This window comes from Carcharhinus amblyrhynchos, chromosome 3, assembly GCF_965287045.1.
Source record: "Carcharhinus amblyrhynchos chromosome 3, sCarAmb.v2.hapA, whole genome shotgun sequence".
Taxonomy (NCBI): domain Eukaryota; kingdom Metazoa; phylum Chordata; class Chondrichthyes; order Carcharhiniformes; family Carcharhinidae; genus Carcharhinus; species Carcharhinus amblyrhynchos.
In genome coordinates, this window is record NC_137326.1 from 59,562,980 (window position 1) to 59,590,507 (window position 27,528).

The 27,528-nt window shown below is 45.7% G+C and overlaps 1 protein-coding gene across 5 annotated transcripts in view; it reads right to left on the reverse strand.

Moving 5' to 3' along the window:
- dock3 (dedicator of cytokinesis 3) overlaps positions 1-27,528 on the reverse strand; it is a 965,674-nt gene that overhangs the window by 174,340 nt on the left and 763,806 nt on the right. For all 5 annotated transcript variants that reach the window (XM_080184500.1, XM_080184509.1, XM_080184492.1 and 2 more), the window contains 3 exons: positions 9,101-9,176; positions 6,924-7,024; positions 5,658-5,716 (listed from right to left, as the gene is read on the reverse strand). In XM_080184500.1, coding sequence (XP_080040626.1) covers positions 5,658-5,716; positions 6,924-7,024; positions 9,101-9,176 — 236 coding nt within the window. The remainder of the gene's footprint in view (positions 1-5,657; positions 5,717-6,923; positions 7,025-9,100; positions 9,177-27,528) is intronic.

Below are 27,528 nucleotides of genomic sequence, written 5' to 3' on the forward strand. Positions count from 1 at the left end.
TATAAAAATCCTCCAACTCAGAAGTATTCTAGATTTCACTCGCAGGCAGCGAAATGTTACATTCAAGCAAGGAACACTTGATCATTTCTTTAAGAAATAAACTGTTGTTGTTTTGTTTATTAAAAAGCTTTACTAAAAATTAATTTGTGTTTTAATTTCTACTATAACAATAATGATTTATTTGCGGAATTCTTCCGCAAGGTAATTTACTTGTCAGATGGTAAACGTGCAAAAAACAGGTCACATATGGTGATAATAGAGGTGTTTTAGGATGTTAGGTCAACATTGGGTCAGTTTGAATGCTGATTTTCTTGAACCCTGATTTAGCGTGACCCAGCTTTTTTCACAATAACCCCAACCATCGCGTTATAATGGGGCCGCAATGTAGTTGTTGCCAGTTCCTCAAAATGAGGATGATATCTGTCGGGCCTCATGATTTGACTATCTTCAACAGATTAATATGGGGCCATAGGTTTTTGGATAAAGAGGACAAGACCACATAAACTCTGCTGCAGAGAAGCGACAAAAGTTGAAGGCAAGAGAGCAGAATCCTGGCTCAAGGCCTTCCATCCTCAGAGTTTACATGACTTTGGTGTAACTAGTTGGATGAGGCATTATCACATGACACAGTTTGTAGCAAGTCCCTCCCACATGCCAATATGAAGTTGTCTCCTTTTCAATGAAGCCTTCAAGGTTTCCTTAAAATATTTTCTGTCTTCCTAGAGATTGAGTGTCAGTTTAAATTGTAAAGAGAGGATCTGTTTTGGATTATTTGGATGCAGATTCAGTGTCCAGATTTCTCATGACCATGGAGAAACTGACTTCACTGAGGATGCTGGGATTTGTTCTCCTGTCTTCCCACTTGACTTGGATATTCTGTGGAGAATATTACCAGTGGAAATCCTTCAGTGTGTGGAGACGCCTTTGGTAGGTGATCCCAGTCTCACTGCCATATAGAAAGGTAATGATAACAACAACATGATAAACAAAAGCCTTTGTCCTTTTATGGACATTTCTGTTGTCAGAGACAGAATTGTGCAATTTTTGGAAGGCTGTGTTGACACAGCTGATTCGGTACTGGATCTTGACTGTGATGGTAACCTTTTCAGAAAGGTAGCTGCTGTGACATGGAAACTGCTCAATGACTTCTAAGGTTATTCTATCAATAATAGTAGCTGGAGGTGTCAATGCTTGTTCAGGGGAGTGCAGGTGGAGGATTTTGGTCTTGCTAATGTTGGATGACAGACCAATCTTTTCAATGCAGAATTGAAGAGGTTGAACATGTTGCTTGCAGTATGGCCGCAACAGCACATTTGATGCATGTTATAAATCATGGATAATTTTGAGGATCACCTTAGTCTTGGCTGTCAGCCTGTTGAGGTTGAGTCAAATCTCAATTATGACCCCTTCTGGAAGTTGATCATGAATGAGTTCATGACCACGCTAAGGTGGGTAGTGAAGAACGTTGGCACAATCACACAGCCTTACTTAATGCCTATCAGATGAAAGAAGAGTTCAGTCTCCAATCCATTGCAAGAATCCCTCACAGGATAGTAACAAATTTTGCTGAATTTCCAAATCTCAGGAGGAGATTTCCAAAGGGTTTCCTGATGGAGTGAAAGGCTTTTGACAAATCAATAAAGATTTGGGTCCCCATTGATGGGTATGAGGTAGTTCAAATGGATTCATGTGGCAATATGCTTCACTGTGGACAGAAGTGATAAGCCTATAATTCCCACAAATTGATTTAACACCATTCTTGACAAATTAAACAATGCTGGCATTGTGGAAGTCAGCATTGACTTCTCAGATTTTTGTGAAAAGGTTTGAATGAGAGCTCATGACAACCAATTTTATAGATCTCTGCAAGACTGTTGTCTAGACCATACCTTGTTTATCTTCATCTATTGGATAGCCTTTTGTATCTCTGCAAGTCTTGACAGCTGATCCAAATTTGATCAGTCGAGTTGTTAAGAGATTGTTTTGGTAGTTTTGTCAGGTACTGTTGACTCCTGATTGAGGAGATTCTGGCAGTGCTCTTTCCACTGGTCCCGGATAGTACTAATGCAGAACACTAATGCAGTTTTATATTTGGGTCTGAATTTTCACTTCTGAATGAAGACTGTGGAGTCAGGAAAATGTCCTGCTCTGCAAATCTAATGATGTGGAGATGCCGGCATTGGAGTGGGGTAAACACAGTAAGAAGTCTCACAACACCAGGTTAAAGTCCAACAGGTTTATTTGGTAGCAAAAGCCATTCTTTTGATCTTTTGATGATCTGAAACTTCTACCCAGCTATGAAAAAAAAACATTAAATAAAAAGCTCTCCAGTCCTTACCCCTCACACCCATTCATCCTCTCACATACTCCCCAAGCCCTACCTATGTCAACCCATGCCACCTCATTCCACCCACCCAACCCCATGGCTCCTCCATGTGGTTTTTGCTACCAAATAAACCTGTTGGATTTAACCTGCTGTTATGGGACTTCTTACTCTGCAAACCTAGCACAGGAGAAATTGATCCAGATGGTTTAATTTTTATTCTGAGGGGCGGGAGTTAACAGGAGTTACTCATGCTATCCCATGGGAAGAAGGGCTGGTGGGTGTAGAGGTGTGTAGTGCAACAGCTGGCTTTGATGATCTGAAATTTCTACCCAGCTATGAAAAAAACAATAAATAAAAAGTTCTCCAGTCTTTACCCCTCACACCCATTCATCCTCTCACATATTCCCCATACCTATGTCAACCCATGCCACCTCATTCCACCCACCCAACCCCATGGTTCCTCCATGTTAACCTAGATCCCTCTGCCCATACCATATAGGCTTTAATAGACCAAGCAAACTATGTCCCTCTACCAACACCCTGGCCCTTTATAGGGATCATTCCAACTTAAGTGCCAACTTATGCCAACCCATGACCCTCACCCATCACCCTTTTCCCTTACATCCTCCATGCGAACTCACTCAGTATCTACCCATGGGCAGGTCTCAGGACCCAGACTGTGCTCAAATAAAATGAAGTTCTAATTGCTTATGGGGACAATTCTCTTAGTAGGGCAGAATTAAGTGGAGGCCATTAGCAGGCCCCTGCTGCGCACTATGGCCTCTGGGAGTCTCCAGATGCTGGATTTCCTGATCCACATCAGAAATTTGTGCGGAGCTGTATAATTTATTTAAATTAGCATTTTCATTTAACTAGTTGGCCCAGCATTGAAATCTCCAGGCCCGCTAGTGTCTCCTGCCCCGCCAGGAGAGTTTCACTCCAGCAAGGTTTACAATAGCTTCCCATTTGCGAGGAGCTGGTGACCCAACCCTGCTGGAATGAAGTGGGGGCCATTGAGGCCTCCCAGGAGGTTGGGTGTAAGGGGGGTGCCCCTGGGCATTGCCAGCTTGGCAGTGCCAGCCTGTGCCCCAGCATTAACCAAAGTGGCAATGCCCAGGGACTACCACGGCACTGCCTACCAGGCATTGGGCAATGCCAAGGGAGAAAGGCCTGAGAGGGGTGTGGGACCTCAGAAAGATGAAATAGGTGGGGTTCACTGCCACTCTGCCACGCATTGACAGAGGGAGGAGGCCAGCAATTGGGGCTAGCCATCAGGATGGGGAGTCGTCGACCTGCTGAGGGGATTGGGATGGTGGGATGGGCAGAGTTGGGTACTGCCAGGGTGGGATGGGGGGATGATTGAGGCAGACTGAGAGGTGGGGTGTTAAGGCTGGCACGAGCACGTCCAGGAGGCCAGCGATTTGGCAGTAGGGTCGGTGGGGGGGGGGGGGCGCTGCGGAACGGAGTTCAGTAAACCAGTGATGCTGGGTCACGGTGCTGGCTAACAATTGGGAGGCTGACCGTTTGGAGCTACTGCGCATGCGCCAATCTCTGTGCTGACAGATTAGCGCATGTGCAGTGATCCACTCAGCACTGTGCTGCCGGCTTCTTGAGCGGATATAGGCCCCATTTGATGATTTTATGTGAGATTCATGCTATTACACTTTGCACTGCACAGAGTGTGGGAGATCCATTCTGAAAGTCCCAGTGGGATTTACTCCAGTTTTTACTGCAATTTCTTATAAAAACAAATGTTTAATTGAAGTGTTCACTCCTTGAAAAGAACAAGCATTTGTATGCTTAGCCTAACATTAAAGACTTTATTATCACTTGGAGTTATCAATCAAATCATGAACTAGCAGGCACCCCCCCCCCCCCCCCCCCCGTGATAATGATAGCTGTGAAATCGGTCACACAGCACAATTTGTATCATGGTAACCCTCAGGCTTATGTTAGTAAACAAAGTGAAACAGCAAGTACTGATTTCTTTTAATCTCCAGAATGTTTATTTTTTAAACATTCAATGACCAGAAGACTTTAATGTCTTGACGTTCCAAATACCTTCACAGTTCCAATTTAAATCCTTTAACAGCCTGACAGTTCCCACAACAGCCTGACAGTTCCCTTCAGGTAGACAGTTTCAATGCCTTTATTCACTTTTTACACACATTCTTGCCTATTTTGAACAATTCCATAGGGCACACAATCTCTCCCAAAGAGCACCTAAACACTTCCAAAGGGTACATTACCTTTCCCAGTGGTGTTTCTGGACTTCTCCAAAAGGATTCTGTAATTCCCTAAGGAATTCCAGCAGTTTTAAACCTTCTCTTGAAAAGTTTAAAGCCCACAAATCATGGTTTGAAGACTGGATCTGTTTGAAGGCAGCTTCACTTTTACATTTACAGACGCCTCTCTGAACCACTGATATACAAACTGTAACCTGCCCTTGTACCTGCTGCCATCTCCCCCCTGCCCTTCCTCCCCACCCCCCCATAGAGCAAATTGTGAGTGCTTGGGGGCAGGATATCCAAATTTTAGTCAGTTGCTCCATTTTAGTTAAGCCAGAAACCTTCACCGCCTTGCGGAAATTCAGGCCTTAGAGTTTCTCAGCTTATTAGAAGTGTCAGCTGGGTTCCAGTAATCACTATGTGTTGGGAACTGGGAGCATTAGTATGGCATTTGAGTGTTATAACTGTAGCTTTTAATTCAGTATATTGAAAAGCCAAAATCAAAAGTAACAGATGGTGGTCAATCATCCAGATTGTACTTTGCATAGACTGGAGACTTCACCTAAGATCCACTTGGGTGTGTATGACTGAGTACCCCCCCAGTTGGTTCATTTGCCCACTATGTCAACAGAAGAAGGTCCAACAGGAAGTTCCTTTTAAATATCTTGTTTCCCCCTGAACTCTATTAAAGGGAGTACTTTACCTTAAACTCCATATTTGATTTTTGCCACAAAAAAAAATCCTTCAGTTCTTTGTAAAAAGTAAGCACATTGATCTGGAGCACACTGTTTATTAAATGTAGAATGATGGATGAATAGGAATTCTGGATCAATACTGGCCAAAATCAAAACCATGAACCAATAAGGATCCCCATAAAAGGCTTGAGTTCATCCTCAAGACTTGTTCCATTGTGCTAAATATAGTTACTATCACCTCATAGGCCCAATTACTATGCCCTGGTTAACCCTCTTTTGCTTTTTCAACCTTGTTATTTTCTGCATTATATGTCTTAACCTTTCCCTCAGCAATGAACAACAGCATGCAGCCCATATCTGTAACACATCATCTACTTTCCATCAAATGTCAAAACAGTGATACCATACCCAGATTCTGCCACATGCTGAAGAGTTCATAGGCCATCATCACTCTCATGTCACCATACCTGCCAGAAATGGAATATGGAAAAAATAAAGGTCAAGACAGTACACAGCAAATATTAAAATACAAATATGCTCTATTCTTTCACGCAGTGATTGACCCCACCCTTTAGGAGAAAAGTAAATTAGTAATTTTTTCATGTTACTCTGATCAAATTTTACCATCTTCCATTCTAACATAGGCAGAATATAACTTGCAATCGTTTGCGCTCATCCATTGTTCCTTTAGTATCTCCAAAGGATCTATCTCGGGAGACTGGTTCTTGGTTCCCTCCTATTTCTCACCTAAAGCTTCCTCTTTGGCAATATCATCCAAAAACAGAGAAGTTTATTTCCACGTATATGCTAATGATAACCAACTCAAGATCCATAGAACCATAGAATCCCTGCAGTTCAGAAGGAGGCTGTTCAGCCCATCGAGTCTGCACCGATTCTCCAATAGAGCATTTTACCTAGATCCACCCCCTCCTTTATTCCCGTAATCCCACGCATTTACCATGGTTAATCTACCTAACCTGCACATCTTTGGATACTAAAGGGCAATTTAGCATGGACAATCTAAATCTGCAGCCCCAGGCTCCAGCCATTAGTCAGCCAATACATTCATCTTTGTGAAGCAATGATTTCCTACAACAAGTGGAAAGCAAAAAGACTCATTACCAAGTTGGATGATACTTGACTGTCAGCCATGTGGCCTTCCCCATCCCCTCCTCCCCCCTCCATTTTCAATGAAAACAATAAAAAAAACTATTTTAATATCCCGATGATCTTTCACTAGGGTTGCAGTGTCCTGGAAACTGACCTTCAATTCCTGGTGCTTCCAGGCCAATTTTGAAGATTGATAACCTTTAGCAGTCATGCCTTTAGTTGTCAAGGCCCCAAGCTCTAGAATTACCTTCTTAAGCCTCTCCATCTATCTTTCCTCCCTCAATATGCACCTTAAAACCTACCTTTGATCAAGCTTTTGGCCATCTTCTCCAAAATGAATTGGTCTCAAATTTTGCAGTATCATGCTTCTGTGAGGTATCCTGGTACATTTAATAACATTAAAAGTGCTAAATACAAATAGTTGATGTTGCTTTATTTGTTACAGTATATTTTATATCTAGCTTTTAGCCACAGTTGTGAATCTCAGCTCAAGCTGTTTGCAGAGACTGATAGTATAAAATGTACATTGTTCTCCAGGCAGATGGCAAAGCTGACAATACTCACCTGTCCAGAATCTTTTTCCTTTTAGCAGATGTGGCATGCTCTAGTTGAAGGCTCGGCTGATTTATAAAAAGGACAGCCAAACTGAAGTATGAGTTCCACACCTACAGAAATAAGTGACAGTCAGAACTGTACAACAAAAGCTTCAAGTTCTCCAAAGTGTTACCAGATCAGAGTGCTCTACCAATTCAACAAGGCAGACATCTTCTCTCTTGTTCTCTCAAATTCTGATCGATGCAAGCTGTCATGGTTCTTCTTATAAACGTATTACATATTTTACACGTATAGCTTTATCTGAATTTAGAACAATTGTGAAGTTGATATTAAAGTTATAATGGAAGATATTGAAAAGTTGACAATCTACAAGTAAATATATTAAATCAAAGCAGCGGTGTAACCTCTGTGGCAATATTAGGACTAAGGTTTCTGAATCAAACACAGATCAATTTAAACATTTGCAGATGGGTTTACTTTCTTAAATGAGAGATCAAAACATGTTAGATTTTTAAATCAAAATCAACTGAATTTCACTGCAATTAAGTGAAGTTTGACTGGCAAGCATTTGCTAATTACACCACAGATAGGAAAGGGCATGGAACAATTCCTGTGAGAAGACAGTACAATAATATACCCAATCAGAAGGGAGATGGAAAGAATGTTGGTGAGAAACTAGTCAGCAAGCAAGATGGTGGCTACTGAAGTTATAAATGTATAAATTTCGAAACATTTGTTTGAAATATCTGCAGAAATGTAATAGGAAGGGAGAACTCACATTTCAAAGCATCCAATCACTTCCTCAAGTCCCAATGAGCAATTTTGCACCACAATTGCTCATAATCACTAAATTAGTTGATTGATGCTGGTTGAGAGAGGAATGTTGGCAAGGAAACCAATTGAAATTTCATACTCCTTGAATATAATCAAATTTTTACACAACCCCGAGCAGATGGACGCGGTTTATTGTCTCATCTGCAAACTGGCATGTTTGACAGTGCAGTGCTCACTCAGTACAATACTGAAATATCAGTCAAGATTATGTGCTTAGTTCTGGAGTTGGACTTGAACGTAAAATATTCTGACACAGGCGTGGAGTAATAATACTGAGCTAAACTGACACATAAATAATGTAATTTAGAACTTCAAAATTCAATAAAATATCCTGTCACAATAAAATAATTGAAGCTTCTTTTAAGTGAGTTGTTTTAATTTGAGAATTTAAGAACATGAATTTGACTGATACTTCAGCATAGTATTGAGGAAACACGACCATGTCAAAATGCCATTTTTAAGATGAAACATAGGCCAGGCTTTTCCAGCCCATGTGTGGTAGGTTTTCCATGGAGGAGGTGGCTTGCCATTAGCCGCCAGCATAACAGGTCAATGGCCATTTGCGATTTGCGTTGCTAATCGGCCCCTCTCCTAGAGAACCTGCTACAGGGTTGGTGGTGTTGTGGGGGGACGGGACACTGGAAGATCCCACTGGCAGGAAGGACCAGAAAATCCCAGCCATTAAGACTAACTAAATGGGGAGACCTTTTCAATGCAAATAATATTTCAAATGACATTTCTCCCATCTGGAAACCTTTCAAAAATATACAAGATGTGATGCACAATGTTAGTCTGGTGCACTGCTTCAAGCTATGTCAAAAGAACACAGGCTCAAACAGGAGAAAAATCAATTCAATACAGATGCTGTGAGGAAATTTTTCACACAAAAAATGATTAACAATTTGGAATTTGGGATAATCATCCAATTGAAAATGATGATCACGAACATTTTGGGCTCATTCAAGAGAGGTAGATGACATGTCGAATCTCCCACAGTGGGGTTTGGAATCCCAGAATCAGGTCATATCTGCTATTTTAAAAGGTCCATGTAGTCTCCCCAACTCTGTGAAAATCCATCCCTATATTTCCAAATACTGAGTCGGAACCTTAGCTCAATTTTCCCTTCCTTAATGCTAAACTATCCTAGTTGATCCACAAATTCCATACTAGTATTGTGTTGAAGCTAGATCTGTATTGACAAAGTCTGCTGGATAAAAAGACCAAGTGTAAGTCTGAAGGAAGTTCCAGAGAAAATATGCCCATGGGGTGTTGCTATTGTGCAGTACACACTAATACATTCATATGAAATATGGTGCTATTTCAGACATATTAAAAATAAGGAACATACCCACCTTGAAATCGAAATCTGCTTCTGTGAAGTTCTTGTGCAATGCAGGAGACAGGTATTGGACTGTTGTAACAATAATACTGCAAAACAAATTACCAAAGTTAAATGTAAGGCCAATCAGATCACGCAGAATCTGAGTAATCAGAGCACAGGAGATGGCTATTTGCCTAGTTCATCTGTGTTAATCCTAAATCCTCAACCAGAGCAATCTATTCAGTTCCTGTAATATTCTATATATGAATTTTCAGATATGGTTCCCAATTCATTTATAGTGATGCTATAACCTGTCTTAATCCTCACTTGTGTTAAAGTATTTTTATTCTAATACTCAGTATAAAAGTAGGTTGCTTCTTCTTCACTCTTGGTTCTTAATAATCCTAAAATCACATAACAGTGATGGGAAAAACAAATATTGGAGTTGTACAGCAGATAGGTCAGTATCAGATGGAAAAAGGTAGTCAAAAAAAGGTCCCATTTGAAATAATAACCTGCCTTTGCTCTTTCAGATACTGTTGAACCTGAACTACATTTCCATTGTTTTTCATTTTTACTTCAGATTTCCAACATTCATGAATTTTTGACTGATTGCTATGCATCAGTTCCACAAAAAGAAAGTAAATCTTGGATTTCTATAGAATCTTTCACAATTTCAGGACATCTCAAAGGTGTTTAATTTTTATTTGCAATGTAGTCACTACTGTAATGTAGGAAGCTCGGCAACCAATTTATGTACAGCAAGGCCAAGGCCAAAGCAATGTGATGATGACCAAATCATGGGCAAGGTTCTCCCAAAAAATTCCAAGGGAACGATTTTACCATTGTGTTGCGCCTGTATTTGGGTGTGAAGTGGTGGTAAAGCAGTTAGCGCGATTGATGCCAGTTTTCGTGACCAGCACCACTTTCCGAGTGCTGGATTTCCGGCACAGTCAGCCTCTCACTGGAAATGGACAAGAGGCAGGTTAATGTATTTGAATTTATTTGAATGCTGTTTAACTTGTTTAGGGAGGCCGGTGCTCAATAGTCCCTCCCCACCCGCCCCTAATGACCTTACCTGAAAAGGTTTGCGCCGGTAAGGAATAGACATGCTCTCATGAACGGGAGGAACTGGAGGCCATTGAGGCCTTCCAGATAGGCCAAGGGTAAGGCGGGGGTGCCCATGGGCAGTGCCAGACTGACATTGCCAAACTGGCACTTGGGCAATGCAGTCTGGCTCCTGGGAAATGCTTAGTGGGCACCTGGGCAATGCCCACTTGGCAGTGCCAAGGGCAGGGCAGTTGGAGGAGCAGCTAGTGAGGGTGGGGCAAATGGGGGAGGGGTCCCGCTGCACTCTGCAGTGATCGGTTGGGGGGGGGGAGGAAGAGGGGGCCCACTGTCACTCAGTGCAGGGGAGTGGGGGGGGAGGGCAAAGAGGGCCCGCTGCCACTCTGCAGCGATTAGTGGGGGAGAGACAGGATCCGCGATCGGTATGAGCGGTGGGGAGGGGGGTTGGTTGGCGGGGACTGTATTTTCGGCCATGGAGAGCTGCTTCGGGCTGCGTGCACTAGCAGGGGCCTGACAGCTCTCTCTTTTCTGTCAGACCCCTGCTACTGCACATGTGCTAGCAACAGGCTCACTCAGCATTTTGCAGGGGGGCTGAAAATACGCCCAAAAGATGGATCTGAAGTCCACCCAACACTTAGGCAAAAAATGGTAAAATTGCACCCAATGTGTCAAATTCGCGTGTCAAATTGGAGTAAATCATGCTGGTTTTTCCAGCATGTTTCCCAAGATGAATCTCCCACACTATTTGCACTGCAGAGGTCACTAGCATGGTTATCATTAAAAGCCAGTGGGTGGGGCCTATTCCTGCTGAAGAGGCTGAAATCAGCACAATGAATGGGACTCTGTGCATACACATATCTCTGGGAGATTGCTGAAACACCTCTCAGCATTGAGATCACTGGCCTCAACCCTCCCTCAGGCATCACTGGCCTCCCACCCCTCTCCTGCACATTGCTGGCCTATCAGGCTCCCTGTACCCCCCCACCCACTGCCATGGAAGGCCACTGGCCTTCCCTTACCCCCCCAATGGACATTGTTAGAGCCCCTTACCCCTCTTCCATAGACATCACTGGCCCCCCTCTCCCCTCCACAGACTTCACTGGTATCTCTTCCCCCTCTCCAGACGTCACCGACAACAATCGCCCCCAATGATCCAGATATCTCTGGCACCCCATCCTCCCAGTGACCTGGACATCTGTACTACCTCATTCCCCCAGTGACCCGGATATTCTGGCACCCCATTCCCACAGTGATCCAGATATCTCTAGCACCCCATCCCTCCACCCTGCCCACCCCCTCCCCCCCTCAACTTCACAAATATTGGCCTCACTGCTGCCTTGCACATAAATAGCACTGTGCTGCCATGCACAGCCCCTGCCTGTGAGTGTTTTCCCTTGTTGAATGAGAGCTTTGAGCATTGTACCCCCAGACACAGTACCTTATTGAATGAGAGCCAATCAGCACCTTGGGAGATGGCTAGCCCTCTTGTGAAACCAGGTTCCCTTTACATGTCTCACAATAATTTTTTTACTAATGGGCCCAAACTGCACTCCCATAACAAGACAGAGCTTTATGTATATAAGGTGTAATAATTGTAATAATGGACACATTAGGAAGATGGCTGGAAAGAAAGCTACCCCGAGGTTCTCTGAGGCTGATCAGGCCCACCTGCTTGACACAGTGGAAGAGAAGCGCCAGCTGCTGTTCTCCACTCAGAGTCGTTGCCCAAGGGGTCATGCATTATGGCACTGTGTGGGGAGGTGGCAGCTGCAGTTAATGTCAGGACCTTGACACCTCGGTCCAGGGAACAGTATCAGAAAAAACTGAACGACCTTTTTCAGGCAGCAAGGGGGAGTGTGTATTGTATTCTGAAACATGCACATGTGCTGGACTAACCTTGTCAAACAATGTTGAGACACCTGAAGGGCATCCAACAACAGCAACCCCCCTCCCCATACCTCCCCAAGAACTGCATCCAACCCCCTACCGCCCCTTCGATCAGCACCCTCTAATAGTGACCCTTCTTGAAATGCCAACATAAGCTCCCCATGCATTTCAATATATCCATGCTTTCAATCCCCCTTATTTCCTCACAGCAGAAAACCACACACAACCAGCGAGGGAGGGCACAGACTGGTGGCAGTGTGCCTGAGCTGTGGCATTTGACGGTCTGTGAACAGCATACCCTGAAGCTGGTAGGGGGGGCAAATCAACATCTAGACTGGTGATGTACAGGCACGTCAACTTTTGGCAAGCAAGTGAGCATCAGCTTAACCCTCTTCCTAACCACTACAAATAGTCTTGAGGCAAAACATCCTAAGGCCGAAACATTGTTGCCGGGTCTTCAATCAGGCCAAGTTCAAGAGCATACTACCAAGTTACCACCAATACATCTTCTGTTCCACCAGAGGCCCAAACATCTGAGACCACAAATATCAAACATGCCTATCACTGCCCACACTTTGGTAAATCAGACCACAAGGCTGTGTTCCTGCTCCTGGCTTACAAGCAAACCTGAAGAGGGAGAATCCATCAAAAAAAGTCATGCAATGTTGGCCTGAGGAATCAGGTGATCTCCTACAGGACTGCTTGGAGTCATTGGACTGGTCAGTATTTAAAAACTCTGCCACCAGTCTGAATGGTTATGCCACTAAGTAACTGACTTCATTAGTAAATGTGTAGAAGACTGTGTGGCAAAGAAGCAAACCTGTGTGTTTCTCAACCAGGAACCATGGATGAACAGGGATATCCACTGCTTGCTTAAGTCTAGGTCTGAGTTATTCAAGTCAGGTGACCTTGACCTATACAAGAAAGCCAAATATGATCAAAGGAGAGCCATCAAAAATGCTGAAAGACAGTACCGGACCAAACTAGAGTCCCAGGTTAGCCACACAGACCTCCGCCAACTGGTCTGTAAGACATAATAGACTAAAGATGAAGGCATGTAAAATCGTCAGCTCCAATGCATCCCTCCCTGATGAGCTCTGTGCAGTCTATGCCCGTTTTGAGCAAGAGGTCAGCAACAGCATGCCCTCCAGCCTGGAAGAACCTGTATCTGAGATCACTATTGGAGATGTCAGAGCAGCTTTCTTGAAGATCAATGCACGGAAAGTGACTGTTCCCGATGGGGTACCCGGCCAAGCACTCAGATGCTGTGCAGATCAGCTGGTAGGGGTATTCGCAGACATCTTCAACCTCTTCACAACAATCTGAGGTCCCTATCTGCTTCAAAAAGACGATCATCATCCCGGTACCTAAATAAAGCCAAACAGCGTGCCTTAATGATTATCGGCTGGTGGCTCTGACATCCATCATTATGAAGTTCTTCGAAAGGCTCGTCATGGCATGAATCACTTCCAGCCTCCTGGACTATCTGGGTCCACTACAGTTTGCCTACCACTGCAACAGGTCCACAGCAGACACCACCTTCCTGGCCCTGCACTCAACCCTGGCACACCTAGATAGCAAAGACACCTAAATCAGATCCTATTTATTGATTATAGCTCAGCCTTCAACACCATTATTCCTATGAAACCCATCTCCAATCTCTGTGTCCTGGGCCTCAGCTCCTCCCTCAGTGACTGGATCCTGAACTTCCTAACCTATAGACCACAATCAGTAAGGATAGGCACCAATACCTCCCCCACAATAATCCTCAACATGGTTGCTCCACAAAGCTGTGTTCTCAGCCCCCGGCTATACTCCATATAGACCGACTGCGTGGCCAAATTCCCTTCCAACTCAACCATCAAGTTTGCTGACGACACCACCGTAGTGAGTCGGATCCCAAACAATGATGAGACCGAGTAAAGGAATGAGATAGAGAATCTGGTGAACTGGTGCAATGACAATAATTGCTATGACATGTTCTTTGGAGCCTTCAACATGTCATCAATGAAGATGAATATTTCGCCAAGACCAGCCCATATCCCCACTACTTGCCTTCAAATAATTGTGCAACCTCAAATAGACCATTGTTCGCAGCAAGCTACCCAGCTTTCAGGAGGACAGTGACCATGATACAGCTCTGCCACAGCAACCTCTGCAAGGTGTGCTGGATCACTGACACAGATGCCATCATCACACATGAGAACACCATCCACCAAGTACACAGTACATACTCATGCGACTTGGCCAACATTGTTTACCTCATACACTGCAGGAAAGGGTGCCCCATGGCGTGGTGCATGGGTGAGACCATGCAGACGCTATGACAATGGATAAATAGGCTCTGTGCCACAATACCAGGCAGGGGCATACACGCGGTGGGTCATGCGTGGGCTGCTCTTGGATGTTTTGAGAGTAGCCCATGACTTTGCGTTGTTTGTGTATGCTTAAACTGGACCAGCAGATGGGCACCATGACAGCTCAGTGACTATCACTGTTTGCTGTGCAGATACATGGATTTGGGACAGTATCTGTGGGAGTTTGCGCATTCTCCCTGTGTTTGTGTGGGTTTCCTCCGGGTGCTCTGGTTTCCTCCCACACCCTAAAGATGCACTCATAGGCTGGTTGGTGTAACAAATTGTCCCTAAATTGTTCTCCCCTCAGTCTGGTTTCCAATGTAGGTGCCATAAGCATAGACATGGGTCAAAGGTGGAAGAGGAAAAGCTCATTGTTAAAATGGCAGCGTGGGCTCGTTGGGCCAAAGGGCCTGTTTCCCGTGTGTGTTGTTCTTTGCTCTTTGAGTGTTCCCTTCCTGTTGGGGAATATTTCAGCAGTCAAGGGCATTCAGCCTCCGATTTTCGGGTAAACGTTCTCCCAGGTGGCCTTCAAGACACTTGACAATGCAGAATCACCGAACAGAAACTGATAGCCAAGTTCTGCACACATAAGGAGGACCTTGGATTCATGTCACACTACGTGTAACTCCCACCATTTGGCCTGGGCTTGCAAAATCATACTAACTGTCCTGGCTTGAGACAAATCACACCTCTTTAACTTGTGATTATCCTTCTCCACTCGCATTGTCCGTACCTGTAAAGACTTGATTATCTGTAAAGACTCGCATTCCAACCATTACCTTGCAATTGAGTCCTTGTCTATATATGCTGTGTTAATGAATCCAACTCTCCACACAACTGATGAAGGAGAAGTGCTCCGAAAGCTTGTGATACCAAATAAACCTTAAAGTAAGGGCTATGCTATGCAGGCTGCTTTTCTTCCCTTCTTCTAATGCATGTTCTTTGTTACAGTGCTGCACCCAGGTGCACCAGGATCTTTGGCAACTCTGCCCCCCGACCTGCTGCTCATGAAGAAACGCCCCAGGTCACTTTGGAGGGAGGCTCTGAAGATTCCTCCAAGAACAGCATGAGTGATTCAGCACAGGCATCAACAGCATAACCACCAACACAGAGACTATCACGACGATGGGCCATTTTAGTGCTGAGGATTTTGGGTCACTTACTGGTGAGCACATCACAGCCACTGATGCACATTGGGGGGAGGTGGGAACATCCAAGGGCTCAGGCACACGGAAATCTACTGGAGGTGAGGAATCAGCTGGCCCAAACCAGATGCCAGGCCTCAGAGTATTTTCATCTGAAGCTGGTGGACATCAGAAAGCCCGAGGAGTTGTGGATGGGCTGTCAGCAACCATACTAGAACTGCAAGGCTGTTTAGAGGAGTCAGAGTGTTGTTGCAGGAGGTGGTGCCGGCCAACACTGCAAGAGTGGCATCCGCAGTGGAAAGTCTGGGTCAGGGATCTGTCCTCCTGGGTGACAGAGTCCAGGCCATCCTGGAGACACAGTGAGCCACACCAGAGACTCAGTGGGCCCCGCCGAGGGTATCACCTGTGTCCAGGAGGCACATCGTTTTGTGGTCTTGAGTGTCAAGGGCGTGTTGAAGACACTGTTGGACATGGCTAGAACTCCTGCTGGCATTCTGGAGCCATAGCAGCCTTGAGAACTTAGCGTAGTCTCAGAGGGCTCATGCTGAGAGGCTCCAGAACCTGGGCTCACCACAGAATGCGGCAGCAGAGGGGCTCCAGAGCTTGGCCCAGATCTAGAGGGCAAGCGCTGAAGAATCTGGGACTCCAGGGCCAGATTTCTGGAGCTCAGTCCAGTTACACTGACATCCCATGTAGTGTACCCAGGGCCTCTGGGCACCCTGTGGGAGGAGGAAGCCGATGCTGGGGCCTTCCACCCAGATGAGTCCAGACATCCTGAGATCTTCTGATTCCCCCTTCCTCACACCGGGCATCTCAGGGCCAGCTGGATGAAGAAGGTGGGACAGAAATATCAGTATCGTCTTCAAGTTAGTGGGAGCCCTCCAGGTCTCCCCAGGAGATGGCCACCAAGTACATCACAGGAAAGGGGGTGCAGATCATAGCTGGACACCTCCACCTCTGATGTGCATCTGGGGGAGCACTAAGAAGAAGCAGTAGATCACACAAGATTAGAAAGTTGCAGTTTCACTAAGAGGGCATGAGTGATGGTCAGCAGTAGTCGGGGTTAGGTTTTGTTAAATGTTAAGAGCACAATAAACTGTTACTTGTCCCTCACGAATCTCTCTCTGATTCTCCCCCACAGAGCTGAGTGTTCCCCATTCCATGCATCGAGGTGCTGATTGCTGTGCAAAACTCAGCCAAATGATGTTGACTGCCTGTCCTACTTTCCCTACTGTCCACTAACCCTTAGTCAAATAGGATTCCCTGTCATCCCCCCGCACACTGGCACCCCCGATCCACTACCCCACGCATTTGTGCTCTCAACCTTTATTGCTACATGAGCCCGTGTGGCACTATGCATTCACAGAAAAGGTAGGAGTCAGATTTGAGTGGCACCAGGAGCGGGATCCAGTGTGCGAGTCATCATCATAGGAACATAAGAACTAGGAGCAGGAGTAGGCCATCTGACTCCTCAAGCCTGGTCTGCCATTCAGTAAGATCATGGCTGATCTTTTTGTGAACTCAGCTCCACTTACCCGCCCGCTCACCATAATCCTTAATTCCTTTACTGTTCGAAAATTTATCTATCCTTGTCTTAAAACATTCAATGAAGTAGCCTCAACTGCTTCACTGGCAATTCCACAGATTCATAACCCTCTGAGAAGTTCCTCCTCGACTCAGTCCTAATTCTGCTTTCCCTTATTTTGAGGCTATGCCACCTAGTTCTAGTTTTACCCGCCAGTGGAAACAACTTCCACACTTCCATCTTACCTATTCCCTTCATAATCTTATATGTTTCTATAATATCTCCCCTCATTCTTCTGAATTCCAATGAGTATAGCCCCAGTCTACTCATAAGACAACCCTCTCAACTCCGGAATCAACTTAGTGAGTCTCCTCTGCAACCCCCTCCAGTGTCAATGTATCCTTTCTCAAGTAAAGAGACCAAACTGTACACAATACTCTAGGTGTGGTCTCACCAGCACCTTATACAGCTGCAACATTACCTCGCTGTTTTTAAACTCCATTCCTCTAGCAATAAAGGACAAAATTCCATTTGCCTTCTTAATTACCTGCTGTACCTACAGACCAACTCCTTGAGATTCCTGCACAAGGACACCGAGGTCCCTCTGCACAGAAGCATGCTGCAATATTTTACCATTTAAATAATAGTCCATTTTGCTGTTATTCTTACCAAAATGGATGACCTTACATTTACCAACACTGCGCACCATCTGCCAGATCCTCACCCACTCACTTAGACTATCTATATCCCCTTGCAAACTTTCAGCGTCCTCTGCACACTTTGCTTTGCCACCCATCTAACTGGCCTATTGTTACCTGCTTTTTGTCTACCTCCTTTTTTAAGCAGTGGCGTCAGATTTGCTGTTTTCCAACCGTCCCAGAGTCCAGTGAATTTTGGTAAATTACCTCCAGTGCATTTGCTATTTCTCTCGCCATCTCTTTTAGTCCCTGGGATGCATTCCACAGGACCAGGAAACTTGTCATCATTGGCCAGCCTTCACCAAAAGTGCCAGCCCAGGCCCTTTATCTGGTTGTGATGTTTCTGGGGATGGGGTGGTGGGATGAAAGAGGGTGGGAAAGGGGAAGGGCCATCTGGGTTGCAAGGCCTGTTTGGGGTTGTGGGGAGGCTCCTGGGGTGTGATGGAAATGTGTTTGGGACAGCCCCCACACTGCACAGCAGTAGCTATGTGAAGCGGGTTGCTATCAAGGCCTCCCTCGTTGTTCAACTCTGCCGGGCACCTGCTGTCATCACATGCCCTCCATCCTCTGGCTCCTCATGTGGCAGGACGTCCACTTCGCCCTGTCATCATTCCTCCTCCTCTTCCTCCACCAGCTGGTCTCCCTGTTGTTGCGCGATGTTGTGCAGGACACAGCACACAATTATGATGCATGAGGCATGCAGAGGATCATTTGCAGAGCACCCCCAGAATGGTCCAGGCAGCAGAATCCCATTTTCAGCAGGCCTAAGCTCTACCACGGACGGGGTGGCAGCATGGGCCTCATTATAATAGGTCTCCATCTCTGTCTTGGGTTTCAGCACAGGCATCGTCAGCCATGATCTCAGTGGGTAACCCATGAGCGATTGTGGCAGCCTGAGCTGACTTTCAAAGAGCCCAGGGATGTTATATTGCCTCAATACAAAGCTATCATGGATCCTCTCTGAGTGGCTGGCACAGACCTGCACGATATTCACGCAATGGCCACATATTATCTGTACATTCAGGGATTGGAAACCCTTGCGGTTGATGAATGGTTGCCCCTCACCTTGCGGGGACTGCAGGGCAATGTGTGTCTCATTCACTGCCCCTGGATTTGGGGCGTCTCTGCAATGAAGCCTGCAGCCCAGGCCTCCTGCTGAGCTTGCCCAACATTAAAATTAATGTCCTGGCCTGCCCGCATGCAAGGCATCTGAGACCTGATGAACATATTTGTGTACTGAGGCCTGCGGTATGTCACAGAGGTCAACACTGGGTGCCTGAAATGATCCTGTTGCATAGAAGTTAAGGACTGCTAGCACCTTAACTTCTATGGGGAGCAGGTGGCCACCCTTCCCCTCAGGTGCCAGGCTTGTGAGCATCTCACGCAGATGCTGGACTGCGTCCTTGGATAGTCTGAGCCAGTGATGGCATGTAACCTCTGACAGCCCCAGTGCTGCTTTTGCTTCCGCATTCTCCTTCCTCTGGCCACTATTTCGGGAGATTGCTCTCCCACCTCCTGGCCTTCAGCAGCAGCCCTCTCCTCTCCTTCCTGAGGCCCTGCCACTGGCTGCTCCTGCGGTGGCTTCCCAAGCTCTCTACCTGCACTCCCCTGCTTGGAGAACCAGTTACTTGAACTGGTTAGGCCTCAAGCAGCACTTCTCCCCACCCTCAAGCTATAGAGGTGGGAGATGCTAATGAGGGTGGAGATTACTCTCTTGGGCCTGTTCATCAGATGCAAAGCTATGTAAAAGCATGCAAATAACAGTTACACTGATTTTTGATGTGATTCCATCGCCACCAAAAATCTTGCGTTAGGAGATGCAAACAGGGTGCGACCCCATGAATTGGCCAATGCGGGAATCTCCTAACCCACTGCACGAGAAAACTGGTGCAATGGATTGGAAGAATCGTGCTCCATATGTTTTGGTAACATTCGTTCATGGAGAACTTTGAATAATGCTGCGGGATCTTTTATCTCCACTTGAGAGGGCAGTACCTTAGTTTAAAATCTCATCCGAGTGGTGCCACTCCAATAGTGTAGCACTCTCTCACTAAAATATAAAAGCAAATTACTGCGGATGCTGGAATCGGAAACCAAAAGAGAAAATGCTGGAAAATCTCAGCAGGTCTGGCAGCATTTCCTTACAGACGCTGCCAGACCTGCTGAGATTTCCCAGCATTTTCTCTTTTGTTCTCACTAAAGTGTTAGTTTAGATAATTTTCAGACAGCTTTTGTAAATAATCAGCATTTTCAAGTAAGACAATTTTGTTCTCAGACCTAAATGCTCTCTGTAATTTACCAAAGACCCATTTTGAGAACAAGAGCTTTCATAATTGCAGCAGCCACCAGGATTAAGAGATAATACACAGAGAAACTGTCAGTTTACATCTTAGCTGCCAAAGAGCATCTGGTTTACCATCGTATTGGATGCATCATCTCTGATAACACAGCAATTCCTCAGAATTGCACTGCTGTAGCCACCCATACTGTGTTCAGTATGGATGCAATATTGAATTTCTTTGTTGACGCAATTATAAGTTATAGGAACCGGACACTCACATCCCAGTTCAATCTATTAATGTAATCTATTAATGAATGTCACTAGAGAGGTAGTGCTTGATAGACTAACGGGACTGATGGTGGACAAGTCCCCAGGACCGGATGGAATGCATCCCAGGGTTCTGACACTTCTCACACTTGCTAATATAATACTCCATCTGCCAGGTCCTCGCCCACTCGCTCAGCCTATCCAGATCTCTCTGCAGACTTTCCACACCCTCCACGCAATTTGCTTTTCCACTATCTTCGTCTCATCAGCAAATTTCGTCACCCTACACTCAGCCCCCTCCTCCAGAGGTGGCAGTGGTCGCCTTAGTGATTATTTACCAAAAGTCACTGGATTCCGGGGAAGTGCCGGAAGATTGGAAAACGGCTAACGTTACGCCGCTGTTTAAAAAAGGTAGCAGACAAAAGGCAGGGAATTATAGGCCGGTTAGTTTAACGTCTGTTGTTGGAAAAATGCTTGAATCCGTCATCAAAGAAGAAATAGCGAAACACCTAGAAAGGAATGGATTGATAGAGCGGACACAGCATGGATTCGTTAAGGGGAAGTCGTGTTTGACGAATTTATTGGATTTCTATGAGGACGTGACTATTGCGGTAGACAGAGGGGAACCGGCGGATGTGGTGTTTCTAGATTTTCAAAAGGCGTTTGATAAGGTGCCTCACAAAAGATTGCTTCAGAAGGTTAGGGGGCATGGAGTTGGGGGTAAGGTGTTAGCATGGATACAGGATTGGCTGTCTAATAGGAGGCAGAGCATTGGTATCAATGGTGCTATTCTGATTGGCGGTTGGTGACTAGTGGAGTGCTGCAGGGATTGGTGCTGGGGCCTCAGCTATTTACCATTTATATAGATGATCTGGAGGAGAGGGCTGAGTGTAAGGTGACGAAATTTGCTGATGACATGAAGATGAGTGGAAAAGCAAATTGCGCGGAGGGTGTGGAAAGTCTGCAGAGGGATCTGGATAGGCTGAGCGAGTGGGCGAGGACCTGGCAGATGGGGTATAATGTTAGCAAGTGTGAGGTTATCCACTTTGGCAGAAAAAATAGTAGAAATAATATTTAAAGGGTGAAAAGCTGCAGCATGCTACGGTGCATGAGCCGCAAAAACCCAGTCTGCAGGTCCAGCAGGTGATCAAGAAGGCGAATGGAATGCTGGCCTTTATAGCGAGGGGGATAGAATGTAAAAGCAGGGAGATCTTGCTGCAACTGTACAGGGTACTGGTGAGGCCGCAGCTGGAGTACTGTGTGCAGTTTTGGTCGCCGCACTTGCGGACGGATATATTGGCCTTGGAGGGAATGCAGAGGAGGTTCACTAGGCTGAAAGCGGAGATGAGGGAGTTGGACTATGAAGAGAGATTAATTAGACTGGGTCTGTACTTGTTGGAGTTTAGAAGGGTGAGGGGGGATCTTATAGAGACATATAAGATAATGAAAGGGATGGATAGGGTAGAGGTAGAGAGATTCTTCCCGCTTAGAAAGGATAGCAGGACTAGAGGGCACAGCCTCAAGATAAGGGGGGAGCAGTTTAGTTCAGAGTTGAGGAGGAACTTCTTCACTCAAAGGGTGGTGAATCTCTGGAATTCTCTGCCCGTTGAAGTGGTGGACGCTACCTCACTAAATATATTTCAGTCACGGGTAGATAGGTTTTTGACAGACAAGGGAATTATGGGTTATGGGAAGAAAGCAGGAAAGTGGAACTGATCCACCTCAGATCAGCCATGATCAACATTCTGATCAGTCTGTTTTTCCCAAGGATTAACCACTAAGATAGCAAATGTTGCCCCCTTGTTCAAGAAGGGGAGTAGAGACCATCCTGGGAATTATAGACCAGTGAGCCTTACTTCTGTTGTGGGCAAAGTTTTGGAAAGAATTATAATGGATAGGATTTATAATCATCTAGAGAGAAATAAATTGATTAGGGACAGTCAACACGGTTTTGTGAAGGGTAGGTTGTGCCTCACAAACCTTATCGAGTTTTTTGAAAAGGTGACCAAAGAGGTGGATAAGGGTAAGGCAGTTGACGTGGTGTATATGGATTTTAGCAAAGCGTTTGATAAGGTTCCCCATGGTAGGCTACTGCAAAAAGTGCAGATGCATGGCATTGAGGATGATCTAGCAGTTTGGATCAGGCATTGGCTAGCTGATAGAGGGTGGTGGTTGATGGGAAATATTCAACCTGGAGTTCAGTCACAAGTGGTGTACCTCAGGGATCTGTTTTTGACGTGGGGGGCTCGAGGAAGAGTTCTTGGAATGCTGCCGGGATAGTTTCCTCGAACAGTGTGTGTTGGAGCTGACGAGGGAGTGAGCTATCTTGGATCTGGTGCTATGTAATGAAGAGGGTAGAATTAGGGACCTTGTGGTGAAGGATCCTCTTGGGGAGAGTGATCATTGTATGGTGGAGTTTCTGGTGCAGATGGAGGAGGAGAAAGTGGGTTCCCGGACACGCGTCCTTTGTTTGAATAGAGGGAAATACGGTAGGATGAGAGAAGAATTGGCGAATGTGGACTGGGAGAGCGCGTTGGAGGGAGGGTCTGTTGAGGAGCAGTGGAGGATCTTTAAGGAGATCTTTCTTGGTGCTCAACGGAAATTTATTCCGATGGTCAAAAAGGATAGTAGGAGGAGAGGTAATAAGCTGTGGATAACGAAGGAGGTGAAGGAAAGTGTTAAACTAAAAGCGGAGGAATTTAGAGTAGCTAAGAGTAGTGGGCGAGAAGAGGATTGGGAGAGGTTTAAATGTCAACAAAGATTGACAAAGAAGTTGATAAGGAAGGGTAGGAGAAACTATGAAGCTGGGCTAGCGCTTAATATAAAAAAGGATAGCAAGAGTTTTTATAAATATATAAAAAGGAAGAGGCTGGCTAGGGTGAATGTTGGTCCTTTAGAGGATGAGAAAGGGGACCTAGTGGTAGGGGATGGGGATATGGCTAAGGTATTGAATAACTTTTTTGTTTCTGTCTTCACGGAGGAGGACGTGAATAATTTGCCGGGTGTTAGCAATAGAAAGGTGGTAGGACTGGAGGGTCTTAATGACATTACTGTTACTAGAAAGGCGGTGCTCGACAGACTGGAGGGGCTGATTGTGGACAAGTCCCCAGGACCGGATGGAATGCATCCGAGGGTTCTGAAAGAAATGGCGGAGGTGATAGTGGATGCCTTGGTGGTTATTTTCCAAACGTCGCTGGATTCCAGGGAAGTGCCGGATGATTGGAAAACGGCTAATGTTACGCCGTTGTTTAAGAAGGGTGCCAGGCAAAAGGCGGGGAATTATAGGCCGGTTAGTTTAACGTCTGTGGTAGGTAAAATGTTAGAATCTGTCATTAAGGAGGAAATTGCAAGGCATCTTGAAGGGAATTGCTTGATAGAGCAGACGCAGCATGGTTTCATTAAAGGGAAGTCGTGTCTGACAAATTTACTGGAGTTCTATGAGGATGTGTCTAGGGCGGTGGATAGAGGAGAGCCGGTGGATGTGGTCTTTCTAGATTTTCAGAAGGCGTTTGACAAAGTGCCTCACAAGAGGTTATTGCAGAAGGTCGAGGGACATGGAGTTGGGGGTAGGGTGTTAGCGTGGATAGAGGATTGGTTGTCAAATAGGAGGCAGAGAGTGGGGGTCAACGGGTGCTATTCGGATTGGCGGATGGTGACTAGTGGAGTGCCCCAGGGGTCGGTGCTGGGGCCTCAGCTTTTTACCATTTATATAGATGATCTGGAGGAGGGAACCAAGTGTAGAGTGTCGAAATTTGCTGATGACACCAAGATTGGGGGAACGGCAAATTGTGCGGAGGGTGTGGAGAGTCTGCAGAAGGATCTAGAAAGGCTGGGCGAATGGGCCAGGAAATGGCAAATGGAATTTAATGTTGGCAAGTGTGAGGTGGTCCACTTTGGTAGGAAAAATGGTAGGAAGGACTATTACTTACGAGGCGAAAAACTGCAGCAGGCGACGGTGCAGAGGGACCTCGGGGTCCTTGTGCATGAGTCGCAAAAACCCAGCTTGCAGGTGCAGCAGGTGGTCAGGAAGGTGAATGGGATGCTGGCCTTCATAGCGAGGGGGATTGAATATAAAAGTAGGGAGGTCTTGCTGCAGCTGTATAGGGCATTGGTGAGGCCGCAACTGGAGTACTGTGTGCATTTTTGGGCGCCGCACCAGCGCAAAGATATTTTGGCCTTGGAGGGAGTGCAGAGGAGGTTTACTAGGCTGATACCGGAGTTGAGGGGGTTGAGCTATGAGGAGAGGCTGAATAAACTGGGCTTGTGCTCGTTAGAGTTTAGAAGAATGAGAGGAGATCTCATTGAGACGTATAAGATGATGAATGGGATGGATAGGATAGAGGTGGAAAGACTCTTCCCGCTCAAAAAAGACAATAGGATTAGGGGGCACAGCCTCAAGATAAAAGGGGGGCAGTTTAGAACAGAGTTGAGGAGAAACTTCTTCACTCAAAGGGTGGTGAATCTCTGGAATTCTCTGCCCGTTGAAGTGGTGGAGGCTGCCTCGCTAAATATTTTTAAGACGCGGGTTGATGGGTTTTTGATAGGAGAGGGGATTAAGGGTTATGGGGAGAGGGCGGGAAAGTGGAACTGAGCAGCGACAGATCAGCCATGATCTTATTGAATGGCGGGGCAGGCTCGAAGGGCTGGATGGCCTACTCCTGCTCCTATTTCTTATGTTCTTATGTTCTTATGTTTTGGGGCTACTGCTGTTTGTCATTTTTATAAATGACCTAGATGAGGGTGTAGAAGGATGGGTTAGTAAATTTGCTGACGACACCAAAGTCGGAGGAGTGTAGACAGTGAGGATGGATGTTACAGTCTGCAGAGGGACATAGATAAGCTGCAGAGCTGGGCTGAGAGGTGGAGTTTAATGTGGAAAAGTGTGAGGTGATTCACTTTGGTAAGAGTAACAGGAGTACAGAATATAGGGCTAATGGAAGGACTCTTGGTAGTGTCGACGAGCAGAGAGATCTCGGTGTACATGTGCATAGATCCCTGAAAGTTGGCACCCAGGTTGATAAGGTTGTTAAGAAGGCATACAGTGTGTTAGCTTTTATCGGTAGAGGGATTGAATTTCGGAGCCATGAGGTCATGTTGCAACTGTACAAAACTCTGGCGCGGCCGCACTTGGAGTATTGCGTACAGTTCTGGTCACCGCATGATAAGAAGGATGTGGAGGCATTGGAAAGGGTGCAGAGGAGGTTTAACAGGATGTTGTCTGGTATGGTGGGAAGGTCTTATGAGGAAAGGCTGAGGGATTTGGGGTTATTTTCGTTAGAAAGAAGATGGTTAAGAGGTGACCTAATTGAGGCATACAAGATGATCAGAGGGTTAGATAGGGTGGATAGTGAGAGCCTTTTTCCTCAGATGGTGATGGCTAACACGAGGAGACATTGCTTTAAATTAAGGGGTGGTAATTATAGGATGGATGTCAGAGGTAGGTTCTTTACTCAGAGGGTCGTAAGGGCGTGGAATGCCCTGCCTGTAGCAGTTGTGGACTCGCCAACTTTAAGGGCGTTCAAATGGTCAGTGGATAAGCATATGGATAACATTGGAATAGTTTAGGTTAGAGGGTCATTAGATTGGTTCCACTGGTCAGTGCAACATCGAGGACCGAAGGGCCTGTACTGCGCTGTAATGTTCTATGTTCTACTATGGCATGACTCTAAGTGACTCCCAATATCCACATTACTGCTCCCTGTCACTGACAGACATTCAGCCAGATAGGTATTACATACATTTTTATATACTTTAGAAACATTATGAACTCCAAGGCTAGAAGATTAAAGTTTCCTTCATTGTTTACATTATGTTAAAGACTCATCTTTCAACTGTCTCAATGGACCAGCTGGCTAAGAGGGTGAGTAGTTGAGCCATAAAAATCAGAAGGTCATAGGTTCCATTCTCGGTCTGCACTAAGGTCTTAGCCATGGTGGAAGTGCACATGTTCCAACTGATCTTAAGGTCTTTGGGTTAGGAGAGGAAGAATCAGCTAGAGTTTTCTCTTCTGACTGCTAACCAGTCATGTGAGCATACATAAGCGTGGGCACATGTCTGCTCATGTGTACATGTTCACATGTAGGCTGAATTTTATGCTGCTTGACAGAGGGTGGGATTCTGACCTGGAAGTGCATGGATTGCCGATTCCTGCCTTATAAAGGTTTGCACCAGTTATCAGCTGCTGAGAATAATGGGCAGTGTGCCCAATTAGGGAGGAAAGGTAAGACATTCAGGGGAGAAAGAGGGCAGGCTGTGAACCAGAAATTGGTCATGACCACCCATTTAAAAACACCCTTTGCAGAGAACTGTGGAAGCTGCAGCAGAATATTTATTTGGAGGCAGAAGTTTTTACAATGCTGTTAAATCCATTGAACTATTGAACTACCAGCGGGTATGACTTTGGTTTTAAATATTGATGACTATTGTTCTAACAGTGAGTCATTCAGGAACATTGCCACAATGGAAAGATCATTAGAATGCAGCTATCTCTTTCCTCTACGAATAACAATTGTTTGGAAAAAGATTCCAAATCAATCCTTTAACTCTCTTTGTTTCTTCACAGTTGGAGGACAGAATGAAGTCACCAGCTGCAGAGAGACGTAGGTCAAGGATAGCCCTATCGTTTGCTGATGAGTCTTGCAAGTACTCCTCCAGATTTTCCAGTGAACGCTGGGAGGTCCTCATGTCAGCAGATGGGAAGAGGAGATATCCAAGCCAAGACCAAAGCAGCTTGGATGGAAATTGCAAAGGATGTCAGCAGAAGTGGGGTCCAAAAAACTGGGTTGCAGTGCCAAAAAAGGCTCAATGACCTCTTGAGACCTGCCACAGTGAGTGTGTAACCATTTCAAAGATAGACCTATTTGGAAGGGTGTGATGTGGATCAGTTGTGGGATTGCCTAGTCCTATCCAATGTAGAAGGCGGGATGACACAGATACGTCTTTCTGCATGGTAATGGAGGTTGGTGGGGTGGCCTCTGAACTACAACACCTGTAGTTGGCAAAAGTGTAGAGAAATGTTGACTGCCAATAAAAGACACATTGGTTAGAACCATAGAATAGAATCCCTACAGTGCAGAAGGTGGCTATTTGGTCCCTCGAGTCTGCACCAGCTCACAGAAAGAGTATCTCACCCAGGCTCTCCTCTCCATCCTATCCCATTTACCATGGCTAATCCACCAAACCTACACATCTCTGGACGAGACACGGTTAGACATTTGAAGGCATGACTGTA